The sequence below is a fragment of the Sminthopsis crassicaudata genome, chromosome 3, assembly GCF_048593235.1.
Source record: "Sminthopsis crassicaudata isolate SCR6 chromosome 3, ASM4859323v1, whole genome shotgun sequence".
Taxonomy (NCBI): Eukaryota; Metazoa; Chordata; class Mammalia; order Dasyuromorphia; family Dasyuridae; genus Sminthopsis; species Sminthopsis crassicaudata.
In genome coordinates, this window is record NC_133619.1 from 560,471,519 (window position 1) to 560,497,034 (window position 25,516).

Sequence of the window (25,516 nt, forward strand, 5' to 3'; positions counted from 1 at the left end):
TTTCCCAACCTGGGGCAATTTCCTGCCTTTGAGAAACCTAGTGGCCTCCTCACTTTCAGGGACTTTATTAGCATGAAAGACTAAATGGTATAACCTAGTGCAGCTCAAAACTCTCAGGCTCAAATCTCCCCAGTAGTTGAGATTAAAAAGAAGTGTGTCATTATGGTCAACTACATAATTCCACTTAACTTTAGGATCATGAAAATTGGAAGGAATCAATCATAAAAACGGTGCCGAAGAAGTAAAGATATAGATTCAAGCTTTGGCTCTAACACTTGTTACTCAAACTCATCTAAAAATTCTATCACAATAAGTTACCATAAAAATCAAATAAGATGATAGATATAAATAAATTATTTTTTAATCCTGAAGTACTATATTATGTAACTTATGACTCATAATTTAGTCGAATTGCTTCATTTTAGGGCTTCAGATCCTATGATTAGATTAGTATACCACAGAAAGTGAATGAACTGAACTCCATTACCATTTCTAGTTCTAATATATCCAAGATGACCTTCAAAATCTCTGTCTTATTTCTAAATATTTTGATGGGAAATGCCATATGAGTATAGTTACAAGAAATATATTTATTGTGACAATATCATGAGTCACTGAGGTTAATTAATAGCAATGTGAGCAATTTATACAAAATCCAAAAATAAACTACAATTTCTTTGTTCTTGATATTGATCCAAAGGCTTATACCTGTCCCTCTAAGCCTTAATGAAATAATTTATTTTGAATGACTTTGGTTGGATTCTGTCAACTTGTTGTCTTGGAGACATTTAACTGTGATACAACATTTAACTCAGTATAGATGATTGCCCTCACAAATCAATCATTAGTTCTAAGACACTGGAAGAACCGGAAACATATAGGAAAAAAAACTCTAAGTCATCTAGCTCATTACATTGCCTCCATAACCAACTAGCCCTTTTTTTTTTTTTTTTTTTTTTTTTTAATAAATCCAAATATTTTCTATTTCATTGCATATCCATTTATTTCTTGTTCTATCCTCATTTGGAAATGAAGCAATCTTTCATGGATCTAAAAGCATATACCTTATCTTCCCAACAGAGGCTTATATTTCTAGGAAAGAGAAAACTGACCATATAGAAGAAACAGTTTCAAGAATAACAGTGATGACCTAACAGTAGCATTTTGTATCCTCTGAGACTGTCAAGCAGGCTCAAGAGAAAGACATAATTACACTCTGAAACTCCATGTAAACTTGTCTTTAGTCGATGAATAATGAAGCATATAAACAAGACTATTAACATGAAAACTGCCTTTGACTCATATTCATAAGTAATCTCTTGCTAAAAAGAGTATCTAGCTGACCAATAGATTGACAACTAAAAAATCCTGATGTCAGCTAAGTGACTTTGGACAAATCAAGTAAACTATTTCAATCTTAGTAATATGTTCTTAAATGTTTAAAATATTTCTTTGTGGTGGCAAAGAACTGAAAATTGCAGGGATGTCCATCAGTTGGGGAATGGGTTAACAAGTTGTAGTATGTAATTGTGATGGAATATTACAGTGTTATAAGAAAAGATGAGCTTAGTAATCTTAGGAAAACATAGGAAAATTTGCATGAAAGAATGAAGAGAGAAATGAGAACATTGTATATAATTACAGCAATATTGTTTTAAGAATGACTTTGAGGAAACAAGTCATTTTTATTATAAATTTATAAGTATCCAAATTAAGTATAAAGAGCATATGAAGAAAAATGCTATCTGCATCCAGAGGAAGTATGTATAGAAACACACACACACACACACACACACACACATACATTACCCCCCTCCTCCCCACACACATATCTAATGGTCCTGGGGGACAGGAGGAGGAAAGAGGAAGAAAAAAAGGCAAAAAAGAAATTTACATGATAACTTAATTATATATTTAAGCTCAATAGGGGGCAGCTATGTGGCACAATGGAAAGATTATCAGCCTGAATTCAAATCCAGGCTCAGCTACTAGACATTACTAATGATGTGACTCTGGCCAAATCACTTAAGACTGACAGACTCGCAGAAAATTTAAAAAAAAAATCAAATTCAAATTAATTAATTGATGAAAGCAATAGGTATAGCTTGCTATTGTTTTCATCAATTAATTTATTTTTATTTTTTATTTATTTTTATTTTTATACCCATAATAGATTTGCAATTTCATGTGCAATCTTTTTTTATATATAATATTGTGTTATGGAAATGCTTGTTTTATTTCATAAATTAAAAATAAAATAAATGTGGAAGAAAAAATGAAATATGCTAAATTTATCTTTTCTCATCATGCAGATATATTCTGAGATAAAATAAAATGCTTATTAAAATTAATTTTGTAACTATTTTGCATCTTCTTTTAAGAAAAACCCTGGACTTCAAAAAAAAAAAAATCAGAGATGTTTGGAGTAAAGCTTTTAAAAAAAGTAAGACACTTTAAAAAATTCTCTTTTTCTTTTTTAAAGAAAATCTGCCAAAGAGTGTCAAAAGACCAGAATTCTAGGCTTAGTTTTGCCAATAATTAATATGCAACCTTGGGCAAATTATTTGTTCTTTGTGAATCTCTGATCCAGTACTTAATAATTCTAAAGATAGAGGGAAAATTAATTATAAAAAGCAATTTAAACTATGCCTCACTCCAATCACAACAGTTAACCTTTTGGCTCAGCAACAACACTACTAGATATATATACCCCAAATAACTAAAAGAAATTGGAAAAGTAACCATATGTGTGAAAAATTACATGAGCTCTTTCTGATATAGAAAAGAATTGGAGATATAGAAAGTGCCCATCATTTCAGGAATAATTCAACAAATTATGATATGTTATTATAATGGTATATTATTGTGCTATAATAAAGGGTACAGATTTGATACAGAGAAACTTGTAAGATTTGCTTCAACTGAATAAAATGAGCAGAAATAAAAGGGCAATGTACATAATGATTACACTAATGTAAGGATAACAATTATGAAAAACTATAGGACTATAATCAACACAATTAGCAATCCTGGGTTCAGAGGAATAACAATGAAGCATGTTTCCCAAATAAGCAATGTGTTCTACTTCACTACACATATTTGCTATAAAGGATAAGTTTGATGAAGATGGGAGGGAGAATTAGATCAAGAAGTAAATTAACAGGAAGAAGAATTAGTGCTCCAAGGGAGAAAAAAAGAAAGAAAATGCAAAGAAAACATTTAAAAGACTCACAAAAAAAAAAAGAATTAGATGTCACAAACAACTAGGCAATTTATCTGCTCTCATTTTAAAAGTTAATATACACTTTATAAACTACAGAATAGAAGTTCATGATTTCATATAAAATTCACTTTCTTTGATACTTATATCTTAAATTATTCATATGTGATGACAATTGTTAAGTTCAATTTAGAAAGATAATTTTTTTAAAAAATAGAAACATTAAAAGTAAATGAAGTCTTAAATCCTGCTTTCCATCCTCTGAATTTGTAGCATACATAAAATTCCTATAGATAGTCATAAATCTGTGTCCTAATTTCTATTCTTTTCCACTGGACTGAGTTGGATTATTCCCCCAATTATTATTTATTATGATATGAAGTCACATTTCTCCATTCATATGATTAACCAAAAGAAGGGAAAACAAGTCAATAAAACAGAAAATATTTCTTTTTAGTCATGGATCAAGAATAGTTGATAACAAGGTATCTTTCAACTATTCTTTTTTAGTAAATAAATCAGCATCACTAAATAATTCCAAATTTTTTCATCTTTCCTCTATTATAGATCAGAGCCCACTTCAATTTTTTCATATTCCTTTTAAATACAGAAACCAAAAGAGATGTACTAATATGAGACAGATTATGTACTAGCTTTTATGCATAATATCAGAAAGTACTATATTTAGAGTAGAGAAGATGGACTTGATTTTTGGTTCTTTCACCTACTTGTGTCTGAATATATAGCACATAAGGACATCCAGTTGGTTCTTCCTTATCCTTAATGATATCTTTCTAGAGAAACAGGATAAAGAGTCTAGAACCAGGATCTTCAGAGTGGAAGCCAAGTGATATACTAGTTCCCCAAATAACTCTGTGACTGTTTCCTCATCTATTCAATGGAGATAACCCTTGAACCACTTACTTCCTGGAATTATTAACAGATCATGGATATGTATCCTAAATGAAGGCATGCAAAAGGGATTATATCTATAAAGTGATGTTACTAATTTATCTGAAACTGTAGGCTATAAATGATATTGTGCTCTTGGAAAATGCCTTCTATCTCTTCTATTCAGATTACATTAGTATTCAAAAACTCAGAGTGAGGAATACTTCACTTGAAGAAGCTGAACTCTACTCTTTACAAACTTTTGCCTTCTTGATGGCAATCCATGCTTAAGTACCTCTGTACTTTGTGGCATGTTATTGTGATGGTACATTATTATGCCATAATAAATGTTGGAGATTTGGTTCACAGAAAGTTGGGAAGTATTTGGTTTTTTTTGTTTGTGTTTTTAACAATAAAACAGAGTCTGATATTATTGACCTTTAAAATGCTTCATCCTATCTTTTTTTTCCTACTCCTATCAAGCTGTATGTCCCAAATATTTTCTTTAACCATATTTTATACTTTAACCATATTTTATATTTTCTAAGTGTTATGTAATAATGGATAAAAAGAGGCATCAAGATAACATCCACAACATTTTAGTAAGCATCTAATTGTATTGATCAGATAATGTAACTTCCAAGGATTATATAATTTTGACATACTGTGTCTTCCTTTCAAGTCTCAAAATAAATTCTTTAACTGAAATAGTATGAAGATAGTTCTAAGTTATAAAGAACAAATTATTTCCAATGAAGCACAAAAAAATCTTAAATTGAAACTTTCTCTTTTTTTCTTTGTATCTTCAGCACCTAACACATAGAAGGCCCTTAATAACTGCTTCTCCAGTGAATGAATTCAAGAAGGAAAAAAATAAACTATGGCTGCTTGGACCTAAAAAAGTAATGCTTATTGTTATGAAAGTCTAAATGCAATTAACATTTTGAGAGTGGTTATAATTTAAATCAAAATATTCCCTACATGAGCCATCACCTCTGGGATTTTTATTTTCACACATACTATCTTATGTATCATATATATAATGTTGTTGCTGTTTAGTCTTTTCCAGTAATTTCTGATTCTTCCCTTTGGGGATTTTCTTGGCAAAGATAGTGTAATGGTTTGCCATTTCCTTCTCCAGTTTATTTTTTAAGTGAGGAAACTAAAGCAAAGTTAATTGATTTGTCCAGGGTCAGCTCTAAGTATCTGATGCTGAATTTGAACTCAGGTCTTCCTGACTTTTCAATGTGCCATAGAGCTGCAATATATGTGTGTGTGGGTGTGGGTGTGGGTGTGTGTGGGTGTGTGTGTATATACACACATACATACATACATATATTTGTAGGTAGTTATATATATATATATATATATATATATATATATATATTTGTGTATATACATATATATGTAGCCATGCTATATGCATGTATGTGTATAGTACTATACATATCTGTCCCTCTCTCTCTGTCCATCTGTCTTTCTGTCTCTGTCTCTCTTTCTCATATAACACACACACACACACACACACACACACACACTCACACACACACTTATTCCAGAATCTTGTGCTCTGCATCCTGTGAACAATAATTATTTATTAAATTAGTGGCTAACCAAAAAAAAAAAAAAAAAAAAAAAAAAAAAGCCTCTTTAATACCAATTGATGCTATCCTTTTACTGCCTCATGATTATCATGATCCAGACCCATGCTTCTAGATTTATACCAGAAATTTAATAGCTTGGATAATCAAAGGAAAGAAAAAAAAGCCTTTCATTTTGGTATTTTCCATGTCTTCTCACAGTGTTCATCCTTTTTTTTTTAATTTTATTTTTCAAACTGATAGAATGTATTTGGTCCTACTCAATTGTTTACAAGATTAATAAAATGGGCAATAGAGGGTGGCAAGTATTCTTTAAAATGTAATTTAGATTTATTTAGGATATTTATTTAGGATTAGTATCACTAATTCATTAAGTTTCCTTAGAATTTATTCACATGCTATAAACTGCAGAAGCACTTAATATTTAACAAAATTAACTAGTCTTCCCCACCCATCCTGGTTGACACCAAGTAAAAATTACAGTTTTAACTATATTACCACAGAATAAAAAATTGCATTGATACACCATCTTTAAAAAAATGAAGTATAAAAAGTGGTATTACAAAACCTACTATGCACATATGAAAGGTATCTAATCGTTAAAGAATCTTTGTAGAAAGAACAGACTGTAACCTACCACCAATGAAGAGATGTGCAGGAGAAGTAGAATGAAGAAATCATTAAAATTTTGTTTGGGCCTCTTTGAGGTGCTTTAGTCCTTTTATTTATTTATGTGCTTGCTCTATGATCCTGATTGCCAGTTGCCTCAGTTGCTGATTATATCTAGGCCTGCCTTCAGTCATATTTCACTTCACTCCTCAGACATTATCCCCTCCTTTTCCCACTATATAGTTGCAGTTCTAGAAATATTAGAAAACCTATTCCATCACTGCTTTTGGAAAAGGTATGTCAATATACTCTTCTATGGTTCTATTTGCCATCTCATTATATTTACAAACCAAAATATATAATCAGGACTCCTCTGCATATAGTGCTTCTTCTCCTTAGAATATAAGTTCCTTGAATGCAAAGAATGTGATAGCTTTTGTTTTTCTGACTACAATTGTACTTTGCACATAGTAAATATTTAATAAGTGCATTGTTCATTCCAACTCTAATTCTACAATTCTATGATCATCTAGTACAATATGTATAGTTGGCAGCTGAATTGACTAGACTCCAGTATTTTCACATTAAAAAGAAATCATTGTATATTTGAATATTTTTAGTGGCAATGAAATTTTGGTGATGGTTTAAATATACCTTGAAGGAGACAGGGGAAGGTGAAAGCTGTTTTGTTTTCTAATGTGTGTCCTTAGTGGATTATATATATAGACTATATTTGTGATTCTGATAAAATACATATTCCTTGTTGTCCTTTAGCACCAAAGTTAAAATTAAAAATATATCCATTTATGGGATAAATCCATTACAGAAAATTCATGCTTTAGAGATTGATTATGTTTAAGTATACGAAGTAGATCCATAAGAACACATGGGGAAATAGCTTGGTCTGGTAAAGCAGAAGTGTCACACAGTCTGTGGGTCACATGCAATCTATAACCCTTCCAGGTGCAACCAAACCAGATTATAATATAACTGAGAAATATTTAACAAAATTAATTTTTAAAGTTCAATAAAACATAGATAATGAAAATATGTGGTTTTATAAGTTCTCTGTGTGGCCAGCAGAAATTTTTATGTACAGTTTAGTGGCCCCCAGTTTTATTTGAGTTTAACAACATTATTATTTTTTAAATTTTATTTATAAATTTTTTGACAGTATATATGCATGAGTAATGTTTTTTATAACATTATCCTTTGTATTCATTTTTCCAAATTATCCCCTCCCTCCCTCTACTCCCTCCCCTTGATGACAGGCAATCCCATACATTTTACATGTGTTTAACAACATTATAATAAAAAATACTAGATGTGGAATCAAAAGGATATGAGTTTGAATTCTGGCTCTCCAATTTATTAGATGAGCTATTTTGAACAAATTGCTTCTTTTTTTCTCATCTTCAATTTTCTCCTTTGTAAAATGAAGAAGTTGAACCAAATGAACATTATGGTTCTAATTCTAAATCCTATTATCTTACTGGTCTTGATTTAACATCTTGTCAAACTAAAAGACATATAATTCAAAAACAGTGCATGTGTTTGTTTTTAATTAAAAACCGAAATAGTACAGTAGCTTGAGTGGACAAAGAAAAGAGCTCTGGATTCAACATTAGAAATCCAGACTCAGTCCTTAATTTCAACTTTCCTTGATGTATGATACGACAGGTTACTTAACATAACAAAGTTTGATTTTTCTCAAGTACAGGGGAAGTTAGTAATTATTTGTAAAGTATACTATATGCCAGATACTGTGCCAAACACATTTTGCAAATCTTATTTCATTTGATTTTCACAGTAACCCTGAGAGGTAGATGATATTATCTCCATTTTAAAGCTAACACAGGTAAAGGTTAAGTTATTTGCCCAAGTTCACATACTAACTGAATCTGGATGTGAATTGAAGTCTTCTGACACCAGGCCCAGTGCTCCATCCACTGTGTGACCAGCTGCTTCGTTTGTAAAATGGCAAAAAAAAGTATCACCTACTCTTATAATCTACTCCAGAGAACTTTTTTGAGGAAAGCTCATTGTAAATTTGAAAGATGCAACTATATGTGGGTTATTATTATTATTATTATAAATATTCATGGAAAGGAATTAAGACAGGAATACACAAGATCTAGTTTCTAGCCCAGTTCTACCATTAACTAAGTTATTTTGGACAATTACTACTCTTGCCCTCAGTTTCTTTAGTTATAAAGGAAGAGACTGAACTACATGACTTGTGATTATTTGAACACAAATCCAAAAAAATACAGATCTTCCTCCAACACAGAAAATTAGCACAGCATAAGAAATAGAATAAAGACAAAATATAATTAGCCACTAGAATACTTCATAATATTTTCTGAACTAAGAATTCTTGAAGCTTAGTATTTTGTTATTTACAGTACGAATTAATTCATTTATAATACTATTGTGATGTGCTATTTAATTTTACTTAGAATGTTATTTTTTTTCTTTTTTCTTTTCAGTATTCTTATTGCAGGGGGGGAGCGGGGAACTTGCTATCTATATGTTATTATTTAATTGACCTGAGCAACTCACTTAAACTGCTTGCCTCAGTTTCCTCAACTATAAAAACGGGGACAATAATAGCATCCGCTTTGAAGAATTCTGCAAAGATCAAATGAGATAATATTCTTCAAGTGTTTAACACAGTAGCTGGCACATTATACAAATATATATTCCCTCTCCTTCTCTTCCCTTTCCCCTAGTGCAGTGCATTTAAAATTGTTTCCTTCAAGCATCAATAATCTAAAATTATGAAACATCATCCTATATACAGTTGAAGCATACTTTAGAAATCTTTTAGTCTAACCTTTTTAATAGATATAAGAAATGAGACTGAAAAGCAATCTAGAAAAATTTTCCTAAGGCCATACAAGAAAGAAAAGTAGAGTCAGAATTTGAAAGCAAGTCTTCAGACCCTAAATTCTATGCTTTCCCCATTACAGCAAGTAGCAATGGTCATAATCCCAATGTGATTTTTGTAGATAGGCTAAGAGTGTTATCTGGAAGAATTTATTATAAAAGTAACCATGGTACATGCCTATTAGGTAATATTATTTATTACTACTATTTATATAGAGCTTTAAGGTTTGAAAAATATCTTATAAGTGTTTTTTTCATCTGGGCCTCATGATAGCACAGTAAGATAAATGTTATTATTAACCCCTCCCACCCTCTTCAGGGAATATTCATAATATCCTTCTGTTCTTTAAAATACAGATCAAGAACCACTTTCCACAAAGTGTTTGCTGATCTGTTTGTTCCAATGATTAGAATTCTCTCTTTCAAAGTAACTTGAATTCAACTACTTTCTGAGTTTGTATTATATTGTCAAACTTTCTAGTTATGCTGCACATATTTTTACTTATAGATTCTCTAAAAATGTGGGTGACTAGGAACAGATGAGATTAAAGAGATTAAGTGATTTAATCATGGCCATATGGACAGCTATATGGCACAGTGGATAGAATGTCAAATCTCTAAGTGAGGAAGATTCTGCTTGAGTTCAAATCTGGCCTCAAACACTTACTAGCTATGTGACCCTGGGCAAGTCATTTTACTCTGCCTCAGTTTCCTCATCTGTAAAATGAACTAGAGAAGGAAATAACAAAGCACTAAAGCACTTCTGCCAAGAAGATTCCAATTGGAATTATGAAGAGCCAGAGATAACTGAAAAACAACTGAACAACAGACAAGGCCACACAGCTAATGTCTGATGGCAAATTCAATCTTTGATCATCTGAAATTCAAAGCCAATACTCTATCTATCCTTTATCCACAGTGCCATCTAGCTGTCTTTAGCTGCATATATGCTCCACAGCCAATCAATGTAATCAATTTTACTTGTCAAAATATTTATAACAAAAATCCATTTGATTCAAAATAGTTTTGGGTAATGGCAGAAGGGTATAATATAAAGAAGGTTAGAAAACGTCAAATAACTTGAATTCAAATCTTTGTGACTTTGATTAAGTCATTTAAAACTTCAGAACCTTGTTTTCTTCATCAGTTAAATGGGGAAAGCCATGCATGTACTACCTATTTTATTTTCCATAGGTACATGGCAGAAAGGGCAGAGAGAAGCACAGCAGACAGAATACTAGACAAGTTTAAATTCCATCTCAAACAATTGTTGGTTAGTTGTGTGATCCTGAGCAAATCATTCAACCTCTAACTACTTCAATTTTTTCATGTGGAAAAAAGAGGATATTATAGCTCCTATTGTAAAGAACAAATAAGATTATAAATATAAATCACATTGCAAAACTTCAAAGGGCTATAAAAATGTCTGTAGTCTTTATTTCATTAGTAGGAAACTCCCATGGAGGGAACTCCTCAGTGGGAAAACTCCCTAGATCAGCTTAATTGAAGACAACTTTGCTAAATGATGAAAATTTAAGACCTTTTCTAGGGATAAATCAAAGACAAAATCTGAATACAATTCATCCTCACTCATCTTTTATTTTTTTCCTTAGATCTCTTTAGAGGTATGGTGAAGCCTATGGACCTGCTCTCAGAGTAATGTTTTTATTATGTATGAAATATATAAAGCATTCACAATGTACCTCTATTTCTTTAAGATGCAGCTTAAGAACCACTTTCCACATAGTCTTTGCTGATCTCTCTACTCCAAAGGTTAGAATTCTCCCTCCCAGACTAACTTGAATTTAACTATTTTGTGAGTTTGTATTGTATTGTCAAACTTTCTAGTTATGTTACATATATTTTTACATATATCTTCCCTAAAAATATGGACAAGTAGGAACAGTTTTACTCTTTGTAGTTGTACTCTTTTTGCCTTGCACAGAACCTGGAACATAGTAGGTACTTAAAAAATACTTATTAATCGGTTGAAGCACTATAAATCTAAGATACAAATTCTTCCTGTGAAGAATATGACAGCCTTCTCTACCAATTGCCACACATAGTACAGGCAAGCCAACATAGCTAAATCAACAATCCCTGTCTTTAAAAAAGAACACACAAAAGTATGCATATGATATATACAACATGAATACAAAGTGATTTCTAGGAGAAGCACTAGTTGCTAAGGGGATCAGCAAAGTCTTCATGAATGAAGGGGCTGTTTGAGTTTTAGTTGAAACACAAGATTTCAAAATGTTCATAGAAATGAGGTCAGGCATGGAGGAGGAGTCAATGCAAAGGCAAGGAGATAAAAGAAGGAATTTCATGGAAGAAAAACCTATGACTGTAATGAAGAGTAAATGAAAGGGAGTCATATACAGTAAGACTGAAATGGCAAGTTGGATCTAGGTTGCATGCTAATAAATGCTTCAAATTTCAAGACTGAATCTATTTATTAGTTTTAACATCAGAAACCAAAAAAGAATTAATGGTTGGAGACAAAATGTTTCGCTATGAGTTAGTTTATCTCAAACTGAACTAAATACTAATCGACCTCACTTGTGATAAATCAAAACAGAAGTAGAAAATATTTACAAGGAACAGCAGAAGATGACTATCACATCCACTTCCTATAATCTAGACATAGGAATCCACTTGAGAGGCTGACTATTGACTCTACACATACATTCCTTCTTATTAGGAAAGATTTGTGCCATCATGTTTTGTCTTAAAAGTATTTGGTTGATTACATTTTTAAATACCTAAGCTGCTTTCCCCCATTTTACCTCTTGTATTTCATGTCCAAATACAGTTCCACTTGTTTTTCAAAGGAATTTTTGCATATATAGCAAAAAAAAAAAAAAAAAAAAAAAGAAATTGTAGGAGAAGCTAACTAAAGGGAAGGCTCAGAAAGTTGAGTGGTCAAAACATGGTTTTGTTTTGTTCTTTCTTTTATTTATTACAAAAATTTATTTCACAAGAATGTATTATGATCTCTTCTATTGCCACTCTCACTGAACCACAAAAAAAAAAACTAAATAGATAAAACCTTAATGCAGTTATGCATAGAACAGCAAAACGTAACATCTTATTTTCCAAATCCTATTGTCCAAAAATCTCTCTCTCTCTCTCTCTCTCTCTCTCTCTCTCTCTCTCTCTCTCTCTCTCTCTCTCTCTCTCTCTCTCTCTCAATCTCTCTCTCTCTCTCTGTCTTTTAAGTCCAGCTGTTGTTTGGTAGAAGGTGTGATATGTTTTATAATTAGTCCCCTAGAATCATAGTTTGTCATTAAACTGAATAGAATTCAAATGTCTTTCCAAGTTGCTTATCTCTAGAATTTTATTATTTAAAAAATTGTTCATCTATTTCTTCAAATTTTACTTTGCATTTGTTCATAGAGTTATTCTCAGCTGCCTCTAAAATTGTTTACCCATTTAATTCTTTCTCATAATATTGAATTACACTCAAATACCACAATTAGGTGAACACCTCTTAGTTTTCAGTTCTTTGCTACTATGAATGTGTGCTATACATACCTGTTGGAGGTTGTGGTGTTGTTTTGCTTTGTTTTTTCCCATGTTGGTATTTTTCCTCTCTATTTAATCTCTTTGGTTTCTAGAGCTAAGAGATATAGGAGGATGAAAAGATATACAAATTTGGGGAACATAGTTCCAAACTGATTTCCAGAATACATAAATCAATTCACAAATCCACAAATGTTACATGTATGTCTCTTTTCCCAAAGTCTTGCCAATATTTGTCATTGTCTTCTATTGACATCAATGCTAATTTGGTGGATGTGAAGTAGAACCTAAAAGTGATTTAAATTTTAATTTCTTTAATTATTGATAGAGCAGGTAAGTGGCACAGGAGATAGAACAATAGAGTCAAGAAAATGTGGGTTCAAATCCAGTCACAAACACTTACTAGTTGTGACTCCAGGAAAATTCCTTAACCCTGTTTGCTTCAGTTTTCTCATTAATAAAATGAGCTGGCAAAGAAAATGGCAAACCTCTCCATTACTACTGCCAGGAAAACTCCAATCATGAAAAGGTGGACATAACTGAAAAAAAATTATTAATGATTTAGAATATTTTTCATGTGGTTGTTAACAGCTTGGATTTCTTATTTTGAAAACTATTTGTATCCTTTGGTTATTTATCTATTGTGGACTCACACATATGAATCAGTTTCTTATCATCTGTTCCTTTTCTTACACATGTATATGTATGTGTGTGTGTGTGTGTATATATATATATATATATGTGTGTGTGTGTATGTATACACATGCATAGATATAAATGCATGTGTGTATGTGTATATATAAATGTATATCTGCATGTATATATGTCTGCATATGTACATAAATGTGTATATAATGTATTGTGTATGCAAATACATATATATATATATATATATATATATATAAACATATATATATATATATAAACAAAGATTGGAAAATCTACTTGTCAGAAAAGTTATGGATGGCATTGTTAAGAAAGAAGAACAAGATCTCTGAAATCTCTCCCAAATCTGCAAGTTTTAAATACATGATCTGTTTTTCTCCATAAATCTTAAAGCTAAAGAAGGCAGGCAGTATTATCCCATCTTGTAGAAAATAAAAGCCCCAAAAGTAAGCCATTTCCAAAAGCTTATATTGGCTACATTTAAGATTAAAACCCAGGTGCTGAGCCTTTAACATTTCTAATATAGCCTATTTATGGGTTTTCCATCAGAATGATTATTATTTTACAAGTTTAGTTATGCTTTTATTAAACTCCAAGAAGTTCTTTAAGTACGATCTCATTCTGAAATATGTTCTATCCTACAACTATAAATCATGTGATGACAACTTTTGTTCCAATTAAATAAAATAATACATGGTGCCCTTCTCTCCTCAACAACCAGGGAAGCCACCTAAGGTTAACACAGAGATTGAACCTGAAAATGTTTTAACTGACTGACAAACAAGCAATATCTTCATCAACAAATCATATTTCCATCTATTTCTGCACATGGCACCTACACATATTGTCCTAATAATAAAATGAACAAATCTCTCTCAGCAATTTATTGCTGCCTAGAGAAGCCTTGTGATGAAATGCATACAGAATGGGCTTCAGCAATATAAAGAAGACCTGACTAAAACTCTGATTCTCACATATAATGTCTATTTAATCCTGGGTAAGACTTCAAACTTCTTAGAATCCTAGACAATTATCTAAGTTAATTTTATGTAATTGATCTGCAATGTAGAAGATGTTTCTTCAGTGAAAGTTCTCTCTATCAATAAAATTATAGATGCAGACCAAAGGTAACAGCCATATCCACCTTTCTAGTTCCTCTATTCTAGTTCCTCATCTATAACAGAAACCAACAACTTAGCATTTTTAAATATTCTGTAGAATTAACAACCATTTGCTTTCCTGTAGGAAAGGAAAAGAGGGAAGGAGAAGGGAAGGGAAAACATGGGAGGAGAATAACATATATGCAGAGTCAAGCAAAGCAAATACCCCCATTGGCTATGTTTCAATGTGTGTTGAACATGCATGCATACCATGTTGTCCACTGCAATAAATATTTATGGCTTGTATTTGTGCTTCACACTGTACTAAGCACAACAGGGGATTTAAAAAAAAAAAAAAAAAAAAGATCAATGAACTCTTACTTCTTGTTGCATTCCCCTATTCCTGACCCCCAACTAAGAAAATCAAAGTGTTCAAGAACCAGATTTGTACTAGCTTGGAAGAGCCAATTGTTAATGTTCAGTGTAAACATTTTACACCTCAAAATGCCCCAAATATTATAAGTTGGAGCTTGATTTGCTGCTCTGGTGATTGTCTAGACAGAAAAATAATGGAGAAAATGTTACTAATGTACAGTTTAAAGTGTTCCATGGATAGACAGATAGATAGATAGATAGATAGAAATAGAGATATATAGGTACCATCCAGTTATGTACCCTACTCCTTTTCATATGGATTTGACAAACATTCAAGTTATGAAAGCAATCTGATGAGGCGTGATCCCAAAATGCTTTCCCTTAGGACTGAGTTTTAAAAAAAATGGGCCCCTAAAATTATTTCCCTTTATGATTCCATAATGCAAGAAAAGTAAACTTAGTCAAAACTCTAAGATAGGAGGAGTATGTTGTATGGACCAAAGGTTTTGTGGAACAATGGTTAAATAAAAAAAAAAAAAGTTTCTAGGCTCAGCTATAACCTTAAATGGCTAAGTATGCTCACATGTACAAAAGTAGTGATTACCATTGGTTCTTGAGTAAGCCATTCATTCATCTGTAGCCTAAAAAGTGCATAGCTGCTCTCTAGCAATTGCATTGAATTTACATGTATTATTTGAAGGATGAATTCCACCAAATTCCTCTGCATTTAGGTTTAACTGCTGGGTGAAAAAAAAAAAACTCAATAGGGTAATGACCTGGGGGATGGCTTGAAACAGAGTAAAAGGAAGGAGAGATGAGACTATCTAAATACAAACTAAGAATATTGCTAATCCAATTCCATTCAAAGATTAAAACTTATTAAGTAGGAAAATATTTTCTAGCTTTAATTTTGATCAAAGTAGAAAGCTTAGGATTGATACCTAGAGAGCAGGCCAGCAGTTGAAAGTAGGTAGAAAAGTTTATATATATATATTAGTTACATAGAAATCATAAACTCCCTGAAGACAGGGCCTTTGTTTTGTTGAATCTTTGTGTCCCCCAGAACCTAGTATAGAGCCTTAAGACTAGCAAATGCTTTATATTTATTAAGCACAGTGTCTCACATGTAGATAGTATTTAAAATGTTTGTTGGTTAAACAAATTAAACATTTTAAGGTGAAAGATTCCAACAAAATATATAGATATGAAATAAATTCATTTGAAAACCATGTATTAAGCAACTACTAGCTGCACATTTCTGTAACAACAGAGGTTAATATTCCTTTCAAATAACCCAAGAGAGAAGAGGAAAGGGGAGGGGAGAGGAAATAAGTAATTACCTGGTGCCTAACTAGATACCAAATGCTGTTCTAAGCACTTCTAAAATATTATCTTGTTTTTATCCTCATAATAATCCTGGGAGGTAGGTGCTCTTATTATCCAGATTTTACTGTTGAGGAACTTAAGGCAGACAGAGGTCAAGCATCTTCCCAGGGTCACTCAACTTCTGTTGGAGCTGTATTTAACTCAAATCTTCCTGATTCCAGGTTCAGCCTTGTCTATTGCATCGCTGGCTAATATGTGTGCAAATGCATGTTTATATGTATCATATCATATTACATGAAAGTCTATGTATGCATGCATACATATATGCCCACAAATACAGGTGAACAAGAGATCCTATAAGAAGGCAGAAGGAACAAATCTACTTATCTTTTCATATCCACTGGCATATTTCCTTCAATTTTATAAGACTGTTTTCTAACAAATGAAGAGTTAGTTGTCCAAATAATTCAACTCAATAAATAATTATCATATATCTACTATATACAGAGTACCAGTCCCTTGCATCATGGTAATTTCCTTCTATTATATTTAAGAAATATGATTTCATTGATTTGAATGTGCCTTCCAATGATCAAATACTTACTAGTTGTATGACCCTGGAAAATTCACTTACTTTCTCCTACCTTTGGTTTCCCCATCTGCAACACAGGGATAATAATAACGTCTATCTCATAAGGTTGTGACGGGGATCAAATAACATATATACATCATGTTGCAAAGCTTAAAACACTATATAAATGCTAGCTATTATAACTATTTTTATTTTTTAAATATTACAATTTATGGTGCATCCTCATTCCTATGATATAATTCTCTAGTCCTTTCTATACTATTCATTTTCAGTTCTTTGAGGATTGTTAGGTTTCAAGTCTTTTAAACATTCAAAATTTGTTCAGCAGAATACCAACATTAAAAGTGTAGCACATGCTGTGCTTTTTGGGAGGAAGGGAGATCCAAATTTGTGATTTTATATTTGTGGAAAAATCTCCAACCTGAAAACTGCTTCCACCAAGTAGAACAACAAATCTTCCTGAACTTACTGCTTTGAGCTGCTTGGGGCTTAATGACTTGCTCAAGATTGTGCAATAAGTAGGATTTAGATTCAGTTTTTCCTCATTCCAATGTCAATCTTCTTATACATGATAACTTGTTGCCTCTCATGGTCATGTATTAGAAAACCTAAATTTTGTATGTACATAAACATACAATAAATATATTATACATCATTATGGGATGATGTACATGTCCAATCTCTAGGAAGGCATACCAATGGCCTATTACAGTTTCAAATTCACTCAATCCTTTACTTAAACAAATTATTAAAATGTTCCCTTACCAAAAAAATATGCAGGGGTAGAGTGAGGTTGGGTATATCCTTTTAAATAAGCTTTTATAATTATAAAAGAAGTGTTACAATGAATCAGATTGTGAATTATCCAGCCCAAATTTCTGTTTTTAATAGTGAATATCAGGGGACCTATGCCAATAAAGTAAGTGAAGAAGGCAAGGGAAAATATCTAACAGTTTAAGATGACCAGAAACAAGATTTAGAATATGGAGATTTTCTAACATCCCAAATCAAAATACTTTTCAGTTGTCCATAGTTTTAATAGAAAGTGATAGGGGAAATGGCTCTTATGATAACACAGCTTAAAAATGCTCACTGAAGCAAAAAAAAAAAAAAAATACCACCACCACCAAACCATAATGCAGAGCATATCTGACAGAAAGAAAAGTTTTCAGTCTGCTTTTATACTCAGTAAGAAATGGGAATGAGTTGCCTGGCCCTAAATTCCCTTCTTAAATACTGGAGTAAAATGAACTGCAACAGAGCAGGCTGCTGTTTCCAGTTCTGAATACCAAGCTATATTAAAATTCTTATTTCCCCTTTACACTTGGCCTTGAGAAATTTGCATGACATCAGAAACCAGTCTGGTAAAATGTGAGTAATGAGTTGTCCCAAGGATAATTAAGTTAATGTTTCTCAAACACATCAAGATGATGGGTCCTCCCAGGAAGTTTTTTTTTTTTTCCTTTAAGGAAAGAAAGAATGCAAATCAAGCAAATCTGCTTTAAAGAGTAAAAGAAACAAGATTTGCATGACCACACAGCAGATGTTTAAGAGTAGGAAAAAGAAAAACAAAACATTTTATTATCAGGTCAACAGAGATACTCATGTTGAAAACAAACAATCTATTACTGAAAGATTCAATGACATGACATGGGAATCTAAGCCAAAATAAATCACACATTTTAGCTGGCATCATCAAAACATTCCATTGGAGGGAAAAAGTTAATATAATCAAAGTGAAATCTGACCATTTTAGATTCCCAGAGTTAGAAATCAGGAATCTTCTACTACAACCTTTCCCCAAGCCAAGCATCCCACTCTACACTTGTGGAATTCTTTATTCATATATCTAATGTGAGGGTTCAAATGCCACATCTATCTTAGAGCTTTCCGTGATCTATCCAATGCAAGCAATGTCTTTTTCTCTAAGAAATCATCTCATAACTATACAACTCTCAGATGGGCTAAGATGACAGGAAAAGATAATAATGACTGTAGGAGGAGATGTAAGAAAAGTGGGACACTAATACATGTTGGTGGAGTTGTGAACTGATCCAACAATTCTGTAGAACAATTTGGAACTATGACCAAAGTGCTAGCAAACTGTACATACTCTGATCCAGCAGTGTCACTACTGGGTCTTTATCCCAAAGTGATCATAAAAAAGGGAAAAGGACCCACATGTACAAAAATGTTGTAGCAGTCCTTTTTGTAGTGGCCAAGAACTGGAAACTGAGTGGATCCCCATCAGTTAGAGAATGGTTGAAGAAGTTATGGTATCTGAATATTATGGAATATTATTGTTTTATAAGAAATGATCAGCAGGATAATTTCAGACACCTAGAGAGGCTTAAATGAATTGATGCTAAGTGAAGTGAGTGGAACCAAGAGATCATTGTTCACAGCAAGAACAAGAATACACAATGATCAATTCTTTTCAACATCAAGGTGATTCAGGTCAGTTCTAATGGTCTTCTGATAAAGAGAGTCATCTGCACCCAGAGAGAAGATTGTGGAGCTGAGTGTGGATCACAACATAATATGTTCACTTTTTTATTGTTTGCTTGCATTGGTTTTCTTTCTTATTATTTTTTTTTTTTAATGCAGGATATGGAAGTATGTATAGAAGAATTGCACATGTTTAACATATACTTGTTATATGGATTATTCTTGGGTTACTTGTCTTCTAGCCCTCAAATAGCTTATATTCTAATGGGGAAGATAGCATGTATTTAAGTAGGTATTTTAAAAAGATCTACAGTCAACAGGTCAACAAAATTTGTATCGAGCTTTTATTTTGTGCCAAGCCAGAAGCTTACCATTGTTGATATAAAGAAAGACAAAAACAGGCCCTGCCTTCAAGAAGAACACTTTCAATTCAGGGAGACAGCATGTAAATAATTAGGTCTATACAAGCTATATACAGGAAAGCCACTTAGCATTGAAAAGGAACAGAAATACAGATAGTAGTCATCAAAGAAAAGACACTGACAGGAGGGGAAACTAGGAAAGACTTCCTAGGTGATATTTAAGATGCATCTTGATTGAAGCCAAGGATTTTAAGACAAAGGCATGGGAGATAGCCAGTGAATAGGCATGCAGATTATAGATGGAATATTTTGTGTCAGGAACATCAAGTAAATTAGTATGGTTGGAATATAGAATTGTAGAGGGAAGAAGCCTGGAAAGGAAGGAAGAGGACAGGTCATGAAAACAAGCTATCTCAAGTTTCAAATGGTGGAAAGGGTGATTTGAATCAATTGTTCAAATGAAGTTCTCTGATTTCAAAATTTTTCCTCTTTCTATTGTACCATTCTGTTTTGAGTGCTAAAAAAAAAAATCAATGGATTTACAGCTTTCACCTTCATGTTTGAAACCAAGGAGAAAACCATACCTTGTTTCCTCAGATTCCTTGTTGTCACTGTCAAAGACAGAAACTTGGGCTGGATAACTCATGGCCTACTATGGCCTGGCTATCTGATCTCCTCCTGCTTGCTATTCTTCTATAGTCCCCTCCCCCCCAAAAAAGCTTTCATGTTGTCAGTTTCTACTTTACTACTTCTAAGTTTCATAAATGCAATCACAATAATGGCTAACACAGTGTTTTAAGTATATTGATCCCCAAAACAAGGTAGGTGAGGTAGGTATTATTTTTCTACCCATTTTACAGTTAATAAAAATGAGGCTGATTGATTTACACCGGCTAACAGAGCCTGTAAGTGTCTGAAGAAGGATTTAACCTCATGTCTTCCTTGTTCCAAGTAACGCATTGTATGTATATCAATTATGTCCACCATGACATACTACTTCTCTGTAGAAATACAGAAGCAAAAGGTGAAAGCAAGCTAGAAAGAAGCATTCACACATGCATGCATGCACACACACAGGCTAATATGCCTTTAAAACAACTTTATAACTAATAAACAAGAATAATGATTTGGAAATTCTCCTCCCAAAGAATTCAAGTCCATAGTAATTAGTCTCTATCTCCTATAAAGTATTTTTTGAGGAAAAACTATCCCCTGATTTTATGCTTGTTATGATCTTGACTGCTAGAGAACTGAATTCCAAAGTTCAATTTTAGATTTTCAAGTTGTCTGCCCTCAGATTTTACATTAACATAATGCATAACTCTTGAATAAGAGCCAGCTTTGCTTCTGAAGAGTTTTATTTATTTCATTAAGTTATCTAAGATGTGAACCAAACCCTCAAAGAAAAATGTAGTGCAGACAAACTTTAATGCATCCAGTTCCACAAGCATTCATGACCCTTCTTGATGACAAAACACTCTCTGTCTCTATCTCTCTGACTCTCTCTGTCTCTCTCTCTCTCTCTGTGTCTGTCTTTCTGTCTCTCTCTGTATGTCTATATGTATGTGTGTGTGTATAAGACACAAAGATTACATAAGAACTAGTAGTAGAATTAGTGCAGGGCTTCAAGAAGGTTATAGTTTTGCAGTAGATAAAACATATACAGAGATCACTATTATACAAATTAGTACAAAAGTACATTAAAAATAGATACACAATTACATTTGAAGATCCACAGGGGAAAAGAACTTAAGAAATGGCAAGTATGACAGAGTATAGGGATAGATTCAAAAGTTAGTAACACTAATGCTGGATTTTGAAGGTGAAAAGAGAGGGTATTTGGGTTATAGAGAACAAAGGGGGGAAAGGTGCTGGAAACACTGGGTGTATTTAGAGAAGAAAGAATAATACTTTAATTTGAAGTCCAGCCTTCTGGGATAGAATGGGGTAGGACCAAACAAAAGTAGGAGATAAAGGGGGAAAGATGGGGTGACCCTAAATTATAATAAGCCTTAAACACTTGACTTATTAGCAAATAATGAACCTCCAAGAAGTCACCAATGCTGTGAAAACTGCTATCATTGGAAAAATGCACAAAGAAGACAATTTTTGGCAGCAATATAAAGGTCAGATTTGAACAGAGAGGAGGAGTTCAGGTAGGATAAAGTAAGGAAAAATTAAAGGCCTATTATATGTCACTTAATGAAGGAGCACATTAAATTGGAAAGACCTTTGGATTTTATATCACAGGACTTGAGTTCAAATCCTCCCTCTGTTCCCTTCTATATATGTAACACTGGGAAAATCACTTTAATTCTCTGGGTCTCATTTCCTCAACTGTAAAATTAAGAGGGTGGAACAGATGACCTGAGGTCCTTTGTAGAAATCCATCAAAGATAATTGTGGAAATATGTATAGAAGAATTGCACATGTTTAACAAATATTGGATTACTGCTGTCTAGGGGAGGCAGTGGAGGGAAGGGAGGGAGAAAAAAATTTGTAACAAGATTTTGCAAGGATTTAAAACAATTTTTGCATATATTTTGAAAATAAAAACCTATTATTTTTTTTTAAAAAGAAATCTATCAAATAATCATGGCTCATAGTTTCATATCTAGAGTTAGAATGGACCTCAAAAACTATTTGATCCAACCCTCTCATTTTACACATGAAGAAAATGAAAATTGGGAACATGAATTGACTTTCTCTAAGGGCACACAGGTAATAAACATTAAGTCTGGGATTTAAATGTGGATCTTCTAATTCTCAAGATACTTCAATTTTCACTATGCCACACTTGTATGATATTTAAAATTTTGTTTTCTTAAAAAATCTGAATACTAGAGATAGTTTATATATATAGTAGTATATTAATAGTAGCAAAACTATACTGATAAATGAATAAGGTATTTTCTTGAGAATTATATTTCTTTTAAGTGACAAGCACAAAAATTACCTAAACATCCAAAAAATTAAACTAGCCCACAAGAGTAAATTACTTGGTGATCGTGTTTGGTTGGGGAGAGGTTATGAAAAGCATGCCTTTCTTTTGTTTCTTTCTAAAAGTTCTAAACTTAATCTTTTTGAAAAATGAATCTGAGTCATCAAGATAAGGAAATTTATAAAATCTCATTTGGAAAGTATATAGTTCAAAATAATTTCATCTACTAAAAACAATCAGAGTAAAACATGATATAGAGGATAGATGATTAGTCTTGGAACCTGAAAGACCTGGGTTCAAGTATTACCAATGACACTTGCTAACTTACACGATCATACACAGGTTATAATGCAGGAAAGATATAAATTATAGAAGACTTACTGGTCAACACAATATGATGGATATGGTTTCCATACTAGGAATTTCCTCAGCTATTTTGTTTGTTTTGGATGAAGGGGAAGAAGTGACTTAAAGACAGCTTGAGACATTAAACATTGTGCTTACATCACATACACAGAACATTTTCTTAACTACTAGGATACATTGTCAAAATTGCCAAAATTGTAGGTGCCCTTATAATACAAATCAATCCTATTGCTCTAAAATATTTAGAAACACAAGAAAACGGTCTCTTCTGATTCTGCTTCTATCTCCTCTCTCTACACAGGGGTATGAGACATAGGAAAGAAGGAAGTATGAGACTAATAACAGAATGGTAAGGAGAAAAGGAAACACTAGCCAAGAATAGATTTGGAGAAATTTTTGCACTGTATACAAGTTTCCTGTACTAAGTCAAGATCATTGACATTTTCAGCTATCTGATTAAGAGATACCCAGGATTATTAATTAGCTCTGTAAAGCACATGTTTCCTGAGAATTGGCAGCAAAATATACAAGTTCCTCTGAATAAGCTCACAGGTTGGCTGAAGTTTGGAAGATTGAAAATTAAAACCTCAGTCATCTGTTGATCGAGTTTGTGTGCCAAATCCTTAAGTGCTCCCTGCATCTGGCAGCAAGAAGAGGCTTTTCCCAAGTACTAGTTTAAGGTCCCTGTGGTTCATTCATTTCCACTGATTAGATTGATTACCTTTGTTTGTTCTTTAATAGCATTACCCTTTCCTACCTGGAGAAAATAAAAGTAAAGTGTTTGGCAAGAAAATTTTACAGCTTCTCTCTGCAAAGACAGATCTTCACCAAACTGCCAGCAACATTTTGAATCCCTTTCTCCTCTCTTCCTTTCCTTCTTTTATACCAGCTTCATTGATATAGTTAAAGATCATCACTTGAGTCACACTTACCCCTAACATCTGGTGGAGATAATAATACTCTGGTCCTTGATTATATAGCAGGAAGGTTTTCCAGAAAAGGAGGGCATTGAGAGAGAGCCAGATTAGCTAAAACAAGCAAGATAAACGAAAAAAAAAAAAAAATCAAGTCAATAAAAACCATAAATAGAAACTACAACACCTTGCCCTCATTTGAGTGTTTTCAATTGACCAAAAGGCCAAAATAGCATTAAAAATAAATAAAAAGACCTAAATCAGGTTTTCTGCCTAAAGGGAAACATCTTAGATCTAAAAAGTTTTATATGAGCAAGTTTCCACTCCTATGCAACTCCACACAAAGTTTAGAAACACCAAAAAAAAAAAAAAAGCTCCCAAAACTTTAGAATCATTCAATCTACTCCATTCATTTTACAGATAACTAAACTAAAGTTTAGGATGTAATTGTCGATTGGTTAGGGTCACATAGGGTGTAAATTGCAGAGATGGCATTTAAACCCAGATCCCATAATGCTCATCCCAGTGCTCATTCCTAGACTTCATTAACAGGATTTGACACTGTGGGGCACATCACATATCTCTAACTTCATCCCCACTTACAAACATACAAAACTTTCACTGTTGTTAGAATAATGAAGAAAATTAAATAGAGGAGGGAATTATATTAAAAGCTGATCAATAGAAAACAAAAATATTCACATGGCAGTGCCCACTTTAAGCTCTCAACTTCTCTAGAGGAAGTAGAGCTAAATTGTACATAAAGACCAAGAAAGACTCCCAAATATAAATTAGCATAGTATTTATAAGCATAAAATAAGTTGAGGGGGAGAGAAACTATTACTTCTAGAAGGTACACATCTCTTCTTTTTTTCTTTCTTTTTTTTTTTTTTTTTTTTTGTTATGTTAGCAACATAGTAAACGCCCCATTATACTCACACTCCAATAGACATATACACAAAGAATCAAAACTTTTCAATTGACAGAAGGGAAAAGAAGGGCAGTGCCCCATCCTACCAGGCAGAGGTGTTTAACCCCTTCGTTTGCTAACCAGCTCCTCCACGATAAAGCCATGCTGCAGCCCCCCAGGCCAGCCCAGCGAAAGGACCTGAGTGCTCACCGACAGCAGTTTTTGCAGCTGTTGCAGTTGTGGGAGGGGGAGGGGGAGGGGGAATAGGAGAAAGGGAAGAATAAAGACAAGCCGGGTCGGGGTAGAGGGAGGCGGAGAGTTGGAGCCCAGCGCAGATCTAGTCTCTGATTGGATCAAAGCCTTTATCTCGCTTCTTCCGCCGCCTGGACTCCCGGGAAGGGTGCTCCCCTAGCCAGCTTGCCTTCTTGCCTACTTGACCTCGCGATCTTGGCTTCCCTTGGACTCTCCGCTTGGCCCGCTCGGATCTGCCTGCTCTTACTTTTTCTCCGAGGCAGGGTCTCAGTCGGTCTTAGCTTCAGAAGCAGGAGCAACAGTGGCGTGGCAACCGCCGGAGCTCCCTCCTTCCTCTCAGTCTCTCCCTCCCTCCCTGCACGGAAGCGCCCGGACCCCTTTGTCTAGGGTCTCGCTCTTGCTGTTCCTGCTCTAGATGTCCCAGGCGGTGAACCAGGAGGCGTCCCTTTAGTTGACTCAGACTCGGGAGCTTCAAAATAACAATGGTGAAGATGCTAAAGACAATAAATGGGGACAGCTTGGTTCCCCC

The 25,516-nt window shown here is 33.3% G+C and overlaps 1 protein-coding gene across 3 annotated transcripts in view; it reads right to left on the reverse strand.

The window, feature by feature from the left end:
- NOX4 (NADPH oxidase 4) overlaps positions 1–25,006 on the reverse strand; it is a 225,920-nt gene extending 200,914 nt beyond the window's left edge. The window contains exons 1-2 of one of the 3 annotated variants that reach the window (XM_074304691.1): positions 24,843–25,006; positions 23,844–23,939 (exon numbers count right to left, since the gene is read on the reverse strand). In XM_074304691.1, coding sequence (XP_074160792.1) covers positions 23,844–23,939; positions 24,843–24,899 — 153 coding nt within the window. In that variant the 5' untranslated portion in view covers positions 24,900–25,006. The remainder of the gene's footprint in view (positions 1–23,843; positions 23,940–24,842) is intronic. The other 2 variants (XM_074304692.1, XM_074304693.1) reach the window with 2 other exon arrangements.
- Between the last annotated feature and the right edge of the window lie 510 nt (positions 25,007–25,516).